The sequence below is a fragment of the Canis lupus genome, chromosome 4, assembly GCF_048164855.1.
Source record: "Canis lupus baileyi chromosome 4, mCanLup2.hap1, whole genome shotgun sequence".
Classification (NCBI taxonomy): Eukaryota; Metazoa; Chordata; class Mammalia; order Carnivora; family Canidae; genus Canis; species Canis lupus.
Window position 1 is genome coordinate 7,315,339 of NC_132841.1, and position 13,142 is coordinate 7,328,480.

The 13,142-nt window shown below is 37.3% G+C and overlaps 1 protein-coding gene across 2 annotated transcripts in view; it reads right to left on the reverse strand.

Moving 5' to 3' along the window:
* MAP3K21 (mitogen-activated protein kinase kinase kinase 21) overlaps positions 1 to 13,142 on the reverse strand; it is a 52,617-nt gene that overhangs the window by 25,735 nt on the left and 13,740 nt on the right. For both annotated transcript variants that reach the window (XM_072823046.1, XM_072823044.1), the window contains exons 2-4: positions 9,388 to 9,568; positions 3,093 to 3,241; positions 2,087 to 2,262 (exon numbers count right to left, since the gene is read on the reverse strand). In XM_072823046.1, coding sequence (XP_072679147.1) covers positions 2,087 to 2,262; positions 3,093 to 3,241; positions 9,388 to 9,568 — 506 coding nt within the window. The remainder of the gene's footprint in view (positions 1 to 2,086; positions 2,263 to 3,092; positions 3,242 to 9,387; positions 9,569 to 13,142) is intronic.

Below are 13,142 nucleotides of genomic sequence, written 5' to 3' on the forward strand. Positions count from 1 at the left end.
CAGGTGAAATGCTGACACAATAGTGCAGGTGCTAAGTAAGGACGACAGAGATGAGGGGAGGCATTCCCACTGATGGTCTTTGTCAGATAGGAGGCCACCAGAAACATCTTCAAAGACCTCCGAGACTGGGTACCTATGAGAACAGTAATCCCATTGCCCCCCCCCCCCAAAAAAAAATAGACAAGAAAAGAAAAAGTAGAATGAAGGAAAATTGGGCAGGGGGTGAGGAATAGGTTCTGACGTTAGTGTTGGCCTGGAAAATGGTGCCAAGATACATAGCCAGCCCCTTTTAAAAACTTATCAATAAGATCCCAAATCCCTAGCCTGTAATTCTATGGACCTTAAGGCTATAGACCGTCATATCCATCTTTGTATCCCTGGACTCTAACACTGCTCCCACCACACAGTACACAGTCAACATGTTTGCTGAGGAAACAAAACAATAACACAACATAACCTTGAAACTCAGAACAAGTTCCCCATTAGACACATTTTTAAATTATATGTATTTTTAAGAAAACAATTTGCACTTTTGGGGATACCTATGATACGCCTTGTATTAATTTCCAGTTCAGCAAGACAACAGTAGACATAAGCTACTCATGAACAGAATGTGGGCATACGATGTCTTGGTATCATGTGCAGTATTATATATATTAGCCCAAGAAACACTTGGGCACATCTATTCACACCACAACTTGTTGTTTCCTCTTTTGCCCTGACCTTTGTGCTTGGGTTGACTACAGGCCTTTAGTATTACAGTCAATGGAAAAGTCTTGAGACTTAACAAGGAGCTGCACTACAGAAGTCCAAGTAATTCTAACATAGGAAAGTGATTCTCAACAATGTTTCAATGCCATCAATTTGAATCAGCAAGTGGACTCTATATAGCAAAGCATTACTGCCCTCTTAAAAAGAATTCTACCTTTTTAGAATCACAAAGGTATGAGGTATAAGAATTCCTTCCTGGACAATTACATGGCTTCACAAAGGTTATCAAAAGCTTACAATGTTGTACTTTGTCCAGACATTTATTGCACATACAACAGAATTTAACCTATTGAACAGTTACACACTTGATGAGCAGAATAAACCTCGACTCATCAAAGTGCTCAAGTACTACAAAAGTGTCCTTAAGAAAATAAGTAGTGCTATTTTAATATAGAACCATGCTATAAAGGTGGGGTCCTGCAAGGGCTGTGAGGTGACAGGGCCAGTCTGTCACCAAAGGAGACCATGCAAACTGAACTCACTTCCCAGCTAATCTGCCTGCCAGTGAGGTGTGCCTTCACTGTTCACATTGCACTCTGTACATGGTGATAGGAATGCAGAATCAGCACATTTAATATATGTGTGTATTCTGTACTACTTCTTAAAAGATACAAAACACCTAGAACTTAACTCATCATATTAAAAAGTTAAAAAATTACAGTTTCCCAGTTTCTCCAGCAAAGCAATGCCTTAGAGTTAAAATGATGGGTATGTGTATGTGTGTTTGTGTGTTGGGGGAGGGGTCTAGCATAAAGAAAGGCCTGGCAGGGGAGATACCATGATCAAGAAAGGCTTAAAAGACATAACCAAAAACTGTAAAAAAAAAATACCCTTGAGACAAACTATAATATTTGAATATAGAATATTATATGATATCAAGAAAACGCTGTTACTTTTTTTAGATTTTAATGGCAAGAAAGTTATTTCTAAAATTCTAACCAGTTGGAGATACATTTGAAGATTTAAGGGTAAAATGACATGAGTCAAGGATTTAATTTAAGGTATTCTATTTTAAAAAATGGATGATAATGAGAAAAAGAGATGAACAAAATGACAAGATACTGACAATTATATTTAGTATGCTGGGTTTTTTTTTAGATATTTTTTAATTTGAAAGTTCTCCTAATAAAAAGGTTGCTTCTTTTCTAATCATAAATTTCAAGCGCAGTTCTGTTTTCTTTTAACTGGAAGTTAAGAATCAATAAAGATTCATGCCTGGAAGTCTTTTACAATAATGCTAACAGAGTTCTTGAGTCATGTTTTCCATAATCTCCATAAATGTGGGTATATTGTGCAATTAATATATATTTCTCACCTTTTCCTTTGTTCTTAGCTCATCAAACATTTGTTGAATTTCTAGCTTCCAGTCATCTTGCATGGAATGAAAAGATTCCTGAGGCATTTCGGTCATAACTGTCCCTTCAATAGCCGTCAGTTGTTCAAGAATTAAGGCAAATGAGGGACGAATGTGAGGGTCCTGTTGCCAGCATTCTAAAATCAATAAGAACCACATTAATTCCATGTCTCAGTATGGTTTGGATTATCAGCCCATGCTGATTGTGTCTGCTGAAGATTTTAAAAATCAACTGATAATGGTTTGGAAATTTTATTTTACACAGTGACCAGATCGGTGGCATGCATAATATTTACTATTAGGTAAGGCTCTTGTTGTTTATCTTATACAGCATCAGTATGTGGGTGTAAGCAGTCCATGCCTTACCATGAACCCTGTTTCAGGGGCCTAAGCTACTCTGGCCAAGTAATTTATAGATACAGAATTCTAGAACTCAACCCAAGAAAACCGAAGTTTCTAAAAGGTTACAATCATAAGAGAGGTTCTAAGAAATGGCCTAATAATGAAGGAAGGTAACTAGCTGCTTGCAAAAGGAACCAGTTAATTTTTAAAAGACAAGCATCAAACAGATAAGGTCACAGCAAAACCATGCCAGTTAAGATCATGAAACATTTTTGATCATGACATAGAATTTAAAATAGGAGAATGGAGCCAACTAAATTTGGTCTTCGAATGCTACTAGTGTACTTGGTGAAAACTTTATTACCATTTGGTTGGATTTTATACATAAATGAGTCACTGATAAAACTAGATTGGTTTTTAAAAAGTTACTTAATCCACCAATACTCTACCTGACATCTTGGATTGAAGATAAGTTTTCTAATTCATAAACTAGGATAGTTGCTTAAAAGCATTTAAAAATCAGAATCACAGAAAGTACTGTTTGGGTTAAAAAATACCCAGATGTTCTCCTGAGTGATTCCCCTTGCCAATCCAGAGACACACAGAAACAGGTGTGCACAAATACCTTTCATGAGCTTGGCAAATGGCTCAGGGCAGGTGGATGGAATGGGCAAGGTGAGCTTATTGACTGCTACCCCATAAGCCACAGCGAGCCCATCAATGCCACGGTAGGGGACTTCTCCCGTGAGCAGCTCCCACAGTAGGACTCCGTAGCTGCAAAGCAAAATCGCCATACAGTTAAATAGGCTAAATGATGACTTTTCCTTATGACACAGGTGGTGGGATAAACCCATCAGAGCCCTCATCCAACTCTCATTAAAAATCTTCTCTTCCCACAAAATCCCTAAGTGACACTTATCCTAAGGTGGGAGGTGGGCTCTTCCAGCAAACCGCCCAAACACATACAAGTATACACCTTCTCAGACATCAGCTATGCATCCATTACAGGAATTAAAACTATCGAATGAATAGGAAAAGTGTAGGAGAAATACATAACTGAATTAAACCGGGTCGAGGACCAGGTAACACTTCAATGTGCTGGTTTTAATGTTTCTCCTTCTATCCCATTTTTCTATTATGGAATTAAACCGCTTGAGGATGGTCAGGACACTGAACACTCTCCACAGAAATCTCATTCTTTGTACCACAGGGCTTAGATGAAACCATGCTGGATATTTTTATTTTATATTTTATATTTTTATTTTATATTTTATATTTTTTATTTTTATTTTAATTGTTTATCTTTCTGCCTCTCCATTAGCATTTTAATGTTTCTACCATACTGTTTAATAGTTAAGGACAAAAAAATCAGCATGGGCCTCCTTGTGCCTGCTGGTGGGACAAAACACATCCTCTTTGTAACTTTGTATCCCTTTGTACCTTAGTTTCTCTTTATCTTTGTCAAAACATAAATACAAATTATCTTTTGTTAATACATAAAACATCAGTCACTCCAGAAGTCCCTTTTGATTTTAAATTGAAACACATAAGCAACAGTCATATTTATTTTTTTTTAATTGTACTAACATAACTAGCATGGTCCTATATACATTTCTAATCTTTGAAAACATCATTAGCTTTAAGTTTCAAAAGAGTTTGAAATTTAAAGGGGTAACTTAATTCTCATTTCTTATGTTCGTTGCTTATATGGAACATTAAAGCATAGTTTTCACAATAGCAGACAGAAGGTAGTAAAATATGCCTAAAGGAAATTCAGAAGAGCTCGAGTAACACACACACACACACACACTCACAAAACTATTTAAATTTGGCTATGGAATTGACTTCTGGGTCTCATTTGATTCTCTTATGATCTAAAGAGATGTGTAGGGACTCAGAGCTTCACAGCTATAATAGAACAAGCTGTCTATGGAGATCTGGTCTGCAAAGAGCTGGAAACTCTCTGGACTTCAGGTTCAGGTCACCCCAGATATGATAACCTCTCATTTAAAGACCTCTCCATTGGTGCCTATTGGACTCTAGACTATCTATGAAAAAACATTCAGAATAAGAATATAGAAACAACAGAACGTGCCCAGTCAATGGGGATCCTCCAGCTGATGTTTTCTCAGCTCTAAGTGAAGCTGTTCGAGTTCAAGGGTCCTGAGACCAGGCTCCTTCCCTGAGCCGGGGGAGTAACAGGGCACCCGTGGAAGACAACTGAACCTAGAAGCAGCAGACTTGTTTTGGGAGTATCACTACTTACTAGTTATGTCTCCACTCACAAAGTCCTTAACAGCTGATTGTGAATTAACTGATCTGTAAGTAATAGTGATGACTGCTCTACCCTCTCAAAGTAGTGTTTCATACTGAAAAAAATGGGGGAAATTTATTTAAAAGTGTTTTTAAATTATATAATACTATAACTATTAGCAATTGAGTTGAAACTAGTATTTTTCAAAGATTAGTGTTAAGAAAAGAAACCTGTTTAGTTTCTTAAAAAATATTTACATTATGGTTCCTTAGCAGAGATACTTTAATTGCAAGAATAAATAAATTTAACTCACAGATCAATCAATAAAAATCACCTCAGAGCAGAGAACATAAAATATCCTTAAGATCACTGAAAACTGTCTAAATTCAAAGCCACTTCTTTGCTATTCTCATTAGCACATAACAAAACTAAAATAAACAATAACAACAACCTAAATTTGCTTCTTGGGAGTCTCAGAGAACAAATAATTCAAAACAGGTCATTTTTCTAGAGAGCAGAGGGCTTACTTTAAAGACCCACATGGGGAAAAAAAACAATGTGGAAAAAATAGAAATATTTTGATGGGACTATTCATAGAATATAATGCATTTTCTTTTGTTCTCTGAAACTGGGTAGGAAATAGTATAAATAAAGCTGCGTCCTGAGAACTCAGGTTGCCTGATAAGCAATGGCTGTGGTTGCAGGAACCTGGCTCCCAGGCCCGGGATATGAGTATGTTACTTACTAGCTTTATAACCCTGAGGAAATTTCTTAATGTCCCAGTGCTTGCTCACTGGCTCTGTGGAAGTGTGGTAATCTCAGGAGATATTGTAAAAATCTAATAGCAACGACTAAATTACTTTGTGCTATAATAATCAGTAAGGAGGGAAAACAGAGAGATGATCAGTGAATATGCTAGTAAATGTACTAGTTCCTATGCTAGTATACTAGTCCACTGCACAGAGTAAAGTCACCTCTCTTGAATGAAATTATTTTTATGTGCATGTTATAAAAGGAGATTCTAAAGCAAAGAAATGTGCAATTCAGAGAGAGGGCCTTCCTGCCCTTCCGCATCCTGACATCAAGGACTTGAGTATGCTTTAGCAAATTAATGCACTCTACAGGTATGTGGAGATGTTTGGCCCCACAATTAGGTGGCTCTAAAAGTCAGTAGTTTCTACTCCTTTCCACAGAATTTCATGTTTTTTTCCCTCTTCTTATCACCTACCTTGTTTTCAGCTGCCAACTTTTACCAACCTAGAAACCCTCTTCCCTCTTCACTAGCTACTTTACTGAAAATCAGATAATCAACTTGTAAAACAGTTAGAAATAACTGTTTGGTTGGAATAATCCAAACTGTTTGGGATAAGATTTGGAAATAATCAACAAAACTAAAAGGCAACCTATGTAATGGGAGGAGATATCTGCAAATGACATATCTGATAAAGGGTTAGTGTCCAACACTATAAAGAATACCTGATGTATTCTTATATCTTATATAAGGAACTCATCAAACTCAACACTCAAAAAATAAACAATCCAGTCAAGAAATGGGCAGAAGACATGAACAGTTAAGACATCCAAATGGCCAACAGACACATGAAGAGATGCTCAACATCACTCATAACAGGAAAATATAAAACAAAACCACGACAAGATACTACCTCACACCTGTCAGACTGGATGAGATTAATAACACACGAAAAAACAGCTGTTGATAAGATTTTGGAAAAGTGGAACATACGGGAACCGGAAAAAAAGTGAGATGGAAATGAAAAGAAAGAGAAAGAGATGGAAGTGAAAAGAAAGAGAGAGAGGGAAGAAAACCATAAGAGACTTTCAGTGATAGAGAACAAATTAAGGGTTGATGGAAGGAGGTGAGTAGGGGAGGGGCCAAATAGATGAGAAGCATTAAGGGGGGGCACTTGTGATGAGCACTGGGTGTTGTATGTAAGTGATGAATCACTGAATTCTACTCCTGAAACCAAAATATATAAATAAATAGATAGATAAGTAAATCAATAATAAAAATTTATTGATATATAATCACTATAAAAAAAAAGAAACAGATTTTGAGAGATCTCTCCAATGAGTGTATGGACTTAAGGACCCCTGTTTGGGCTAGTTTTAGAATTCTTTTTGCTTATTTCTTGATTTTCCTCTGTTCACAATAGATGAAGTGCTATAAAGCATTTATACAGATAGTCCAGCATTTACACAGTTTGTAACTATACAGTTTATAAAAGGAGCACACAAAGTGAAATGGTTATAGTCTTAAGTAATATTATTTTGTTTTTTTGTTTTTGTTTTCATTTTTTAGTAATGTTACTTTGAATGTAAAACTGATGCATTGATGAATTTATTAGTTGAGTCTTGAAGTATAATTTCTCAAAGGAATCACCTATTTCACTTAAGTATTTTGGTGTTATAGTATGACCCCAAAACTATCATAATTAAATCAAGAAAGACACAATGTTTTATAAGAACACATCTGCTCAGGCTTTACCAGTAGAGTCTAATTCATCAAGTGAGGGATGAGGTTCAAGCCTCTGTGTTTTTCAAAACATTCCTAAGGCACTCTGGAACCCCAACACAGTTGATAAATTTATTTTTTTTAAGATTCTATTTATTTATTGATGAGAGATACAAAGAGGGAGAGAGGTAGAGACATAGGCAGAGGGAGAAGCGGGCTCCCCGCAAGGAGCCTGATGTAGGACTTGATCCTGGATCTTGGGATCACGCCCTGGGTCAAAGGCAGGCACTCAACTGCTGAGCCACCCAGGCATCCCAGTTAATAAATTTCTTAAAAGCCATAAGTAGAACAATTAAGTTATATTTATTTTTTTTTTTTTAAGTTTTTTAAACATTCTTTTTTTTAATTTTTTTTTTTTAGACTTTTATTTATTTATGATAGGCACACAGTGAGAGAGAGAGAAGCAGAGACACAGGCAGAGGGAGAAGCAGGCTCCATGCACCGGGAGCCCGACGTGGGATTCGATCCCGGGTCTCCAGGATCGCGCCCTGGGCCAAAGGCAGGCGCCAAACCGCTGCGCCACCCAGGGATCCCATATTAAGTTATATTTAAAATGCAGAGGATAAGCTTTAAATTTAAAGGAATTTTTGGGGACTTATACCAACCAACAGGGCTCTGCTACTAACTTGGTATGTGAATTTGAGAGAGTAACTTCTGTTGCATCCAATGGTTAAGGGGGAAAAACAATTTTTGTTGATCACAAATTTGCAAGTCACATCTGAGTTCTCATAGCAATTTTACTACTTATCAGATATAAACTTTTAGCAAATGACATTTTCCCTCTCTGGAGTCTTGACTGCTTCACAACTACTAAGATGGTAAGAATCACAAAGTCAGACACCATCAAGTGATAGTGATGACATGGAGACGTGGGGCCTTGATGCACTGCTGGTGGGATGAAAGTGGTACAGGTGCTTTGGAAAACAGTCTGTTAGTTGCTCAAATGATGAGTTACTGAAGGGTATAGCAACTTCCTTCCTGGTGCAGACCCAAGGGAATTAAAAACCTGTGTCCCTATAAAAACTTGTTCATGAATGTTCACAGCAGAATTATTCAGAATAGCCAAAAGGTGGAAATGATTCAATCAATGTCTATGAATGGATAAAGAAAATGTGGCTTATCCACTCAATGGAATATTACTTGGCAATAAATAGGAATGAAATTCTCATTCTACAACTTGAACCTTGAAAACATTATGCTAATTGAAGAGGCCAGTCACAAAGGACCACATATTGCATCTATATGAAATGTCCAGAATGAGTAAATCTAAAGATACAAAACATAATATTAATGGTCGCCTGGGACTGAGAGGGATAGGGTGTGGGAGTCATGGCCAGCCAAGCTGCATGGATTTCTTTTTTGGATTATGAAAATGTTCTAAAAGTTGATTATGGTGATGAGTACATAATTCTATGAATATACTAAAAGCCAGTGTATTGTAAAGTTTAAATGGGTGAGTTATATGATAGGCAAATTATATCTCAATAAAATCATTAAAAAAAAACAGAAAAAAATCTGGAATTTTAATACTACCTACAGAAGATGAGCATTAAAAAAAGACAAGTAAGCTCCTGGTACACCGTAACAGAGTGATTTTTCTTTGTTGCTCTATTATTGATAGCATCTTTATGTCCCAATGAGACACAGCTGAATGGAAAATCCAGCTGACTTGGGATCCCATTTGGTCCAGCCCTCTATTCTCAAGCTGGAAGCTTTAATCTTTAGATGATGCAATCTACAAAATGAGGGAGCAGATCTAAATTTCTTTCTCAAGCTTTTTCCATGAAATTACTGTCTGTTAATAATTATGAGAAATCAAAATTTTACATAAAAAAAGAAAGAATGTATTTTTGTTTATGGACAGGCCATGCAAAATCTTGGCATTACCGTTAACTCAAGTCATAATCCGTTTTAATCGAACAAGACGGTTCTCCTATCAAATGGAAGTCATGACAATAAAAACCTCAAGTTACCTGTTCCGTTGTAATTACACCTTGACCAAAGACACAGAATCTTCAAAAAAGATTTTGTATTCTCCATTACACTCAGTTACTGAAAACTCTGACTCTTTTAAAGGGAGTGTAGCAACCAGTTTCTGCAGACATCTGTAAAAGCAAAAAGTGTGCTGCTTACCTCCAGATGTCACTTCCTTTAGAAAACAAGGAAGACTTGATGACTTCAGGCGCCATCCAGGCATAGGTGCCTGCTGCACTCATTTTGGTAGTCCTGTGCCATTCTCTCGCCAACCCAAAATCTGTAATCTTCAAAGTTTTATTGCAGAAGTCATCATGCTCTATCCTCTCAAGTAGCAAAACTAAAAATAAAAATAAAAAATAAAAAAAAATTGAGAATTAAAAAAAATAAAAACGTGGGGTATTTTCACATTCTTATAATTTTATAGTCACACTGTTTCCTTGGTATTTAAGACAATAATCTTCACTTCAGTCAGCAGAGTAAATGAGAATGGGCTTGTATTTCACTATCTTGCCTTACTTACATCACCCATAACATAATCTTCATCACCAATATCGTAGGCCATTGGTGCCTGCAATTACAATTTTTTTTGGAAAATCCATAGGCACAACACAGCTTAGCACTCTTTATGAATGTTTCTCTTTATGAGAAAGTAAATAATTTCTAAGGGCAAGAAACATTTACTGAGGTATCACAGATAGGATCAGAAGTCTGTGAGAGTTTCCCTAGTAAGAATATAGTGTTTTCTTCCTAGAAGTTAGGTCCTGATGTCAATGCAGAGCCTTTTCTACTGAATGTATTAATGAATATCACAACTGATGTGTTACTATAAATTATTATTATAAAACAGTATCTTACAGTAAACTTGCAAAATGCGTATAGATTTTTTAACTCATAAGGGTATTTTATGAGCTAAGATTGCTTTACTAAAGCTCAAAATATAGCAAGAAGCAAAAACCCTAGAAAAAATCACCCTGGATGCTTGTTTTCCTAGGCCCCAGCCTCCTGACAAAATACAGAATGCTCAAGAACAACTTCCGGGAGCAGACCTCCCGCCAGAGTCAGCCCTGAGCTCTCAGGTAACAGTAGCTATGATAAACACACTTCTCTCTCTCCTCATCTGCACCCACACACCCTGCCCTTCCCTGCACCTGGGGTTCTTCTCTCCTTCCAACGGTTGATTTTCCCCCTATCACCATGCAGAAAGTTCCTTAGGTTTTCCACATGGCTCTAATGCAGCTCCCCAACCAGGTTCCTCCTTCCCATTTGCCACAAAGTGAAGGGTTTAATCCTACTGTTTCTGCTGACTGACTTATCTCATTCTTTCCTTAAAATCCTGCATTCCAACTTGTGGCTCTGCTGTTCCACTTGACCTGAATCCCCCTTTCTACTTTCTCTGTCATCATATCACTTCTGGCCTCATGGCCACATACAGGAATGACAGTGGCCCTCATGGGGCCAGATTTACTTTCCTAAAGTGTCATAGCTTTCCTTTATTTTTAAACCTTCCACACACAAACTACTGATATACACAATATGCGTGAATCTCAAAACAGTCATGCTAGGTGAAAGAAGCCAGAAGTAAAAGGTCACATGCTGTGATTCCATAAGTATCCTGGACAGGGAACAGAAATCAGATCAGGGCTTGCCAAATGCTGAGGGCCCAGGCTTCACTGCAAAGCTACACAAGAGAACTTTTTGGGGTGATGCAAATTCTCTGTCTTGGTGATGATGGTAGATTATACATATTTGTCACAACTCATCAAACTGAACACCCTGAGAGGGTGAATTTTGCTGTATGTGAGTTATATGGTAATAAACTCTCATTAAAACAAACACAAACTTCCATGATTCTGTGTAACTCAGAGATAATGTCAGCACTCCAAAATTGGGGTCACCATAGCCTCTACATCTGCACAGCAGCCTACATTTCAAACTATACCATGTGTTTCTTCCACTTAAACTCCTCATCCAGCCCAAATAGTGTCCTTTTGATGAAACTATTGAAATACCCATTAAGCAAAAGAAATGATTCCTGCTTCCATACTCACACGAACCTCACAAAGCATAAGGTACAATAAGTTCTTGTTTTCACCTGTGATTTCTCCTCCAGACTATTAGCTCTGAGAGAGTGAGTGTATGAGTGAGAAACAGAGATAGTGAGAGAGACAGAGATAAAGATAGAGTTGGTAGGGAGAAGAAGATGATGAGGACAAATATGTTCAATTCATATTAATATTCACGTATCTGCTCCATGTCTCATCTTTGTTCAGAGCATATGCTGGATGCTTGTGGATGAACAAAACATGCACGTTCTTATACTTGCCCTTTGCTCATGCCATTCCCACCTAGTAGAAATGACAACAAATTAATAAGAGAGTTGCTAACAAGGGCAGAGTTTCCTATATGCCTTGCATACATCCATTATTTCATCCAATTGTCATAAAAATCCCAGGGCATAGGCCTTCATTCTCAGAGGACAATTTATACTAAAAAAAAACCATAGCAACAGTATGAATCCACTTAGACAATAATCCCAATTTCAGAGTAAATAGGATATATGGGGGATTGCTATTCAGGTTTTACCTTGAAAAATAAAATGAAAGTAAGTCTACTTCATCCTTCTGTTTTTTATTTTTTTTTTTATTTTTTTTTTTTTTATTTATGATAGTCACAGAGAGAGAGAGAGAGGCAGAGACATAGGCAGAGGGAGAAGCAGGCTCCATGCACCGGGAGCCCGACGTGGGATTCGATCCCGGGTCTCCAGGATCGCGCCCTGGGCCAAAGGCAGGCGCCAAACCGCTGCGCCACCCAGGGATCCCCCTTCTGTTTTTTAAAAAGGGCCGTTTGTGTCATTATTGCAACTACGTGCTAACTCGTAGAAGGATAAAAGCAAAACAGGTGTGGGAGGTCTTTTAGAAGAAATTATCCAAACAAAATTGGAGAAAAGCATAAGACATTCATCTTTTTTGATTTCTGGAACATGATCATAAAGAGGACCATTTCCCCAAATGTTAATTATAAGAATAATTAACATTTACCAAGAACATTCAATTTGTCAAACGCATTTACACCTATTTTAATCATAAAATCCACACTGCAATACAATACAATAGGTATATTACTACTACTTACTGTCTGTATAGATAAGGAAGCTGCAACACAGGCATTATGTAAGCTGTCCAAGGTCACATGTCTAAGAAGCAGGGAAGCCCCAGCAGTCTCACCCCAGAGGAAGAGACTCCCAACTGCTGTCTACATTGCTCAGGTGAAAAGCTTTTATCAACTTCTCACAAGAGCTTTTTTTATCCTTTGGAGAAATCTCTCTCCATTCAGGTGCTCATTCTCTTCTTTCTGATTTCCTATCACTGGATAATTACCAACTGATGTCAATGGAGGCAGTATGCATAGTGAGGAAGGACGTGCACTCCAGGGCCACAACTGCTTGGTTCGGATTCCCTGCTTCTGTTTCTTTCCCTGTCATGGGAATTGTGATAGCCGGTACATCATGAGGTTGGAGTGAGCAGGAGATGAATACATATCAGCTGCTTAGAACAGTGTCTGAAACAGCAGTTTGTGAAGATTACACACACACACACACACACACACACCCTTTTATCAATATATTAGAAAGTGTTTTTAGTAAGTTTTTAAAAATCACTTTCATGGACTTCAGGGAATCTTTTATCTTTTTCAAGACTTAAAAATTTCACTTTGTAATGGATTAGTATTTTATTTGCCAACTCATATTGTCAAATGTTTACAATATTAAACAGCCATAAAAGTCAAAGAGTTAATGCAACTGGAGAGAGCCAACACTAGATTTAGACATGAAGAGGAGTTTGAGTGGGGATTTCCATAAGTTGCCAATACTGAAGAAATACCACTGTGTTGTAACATTTCTTTCCCCAACT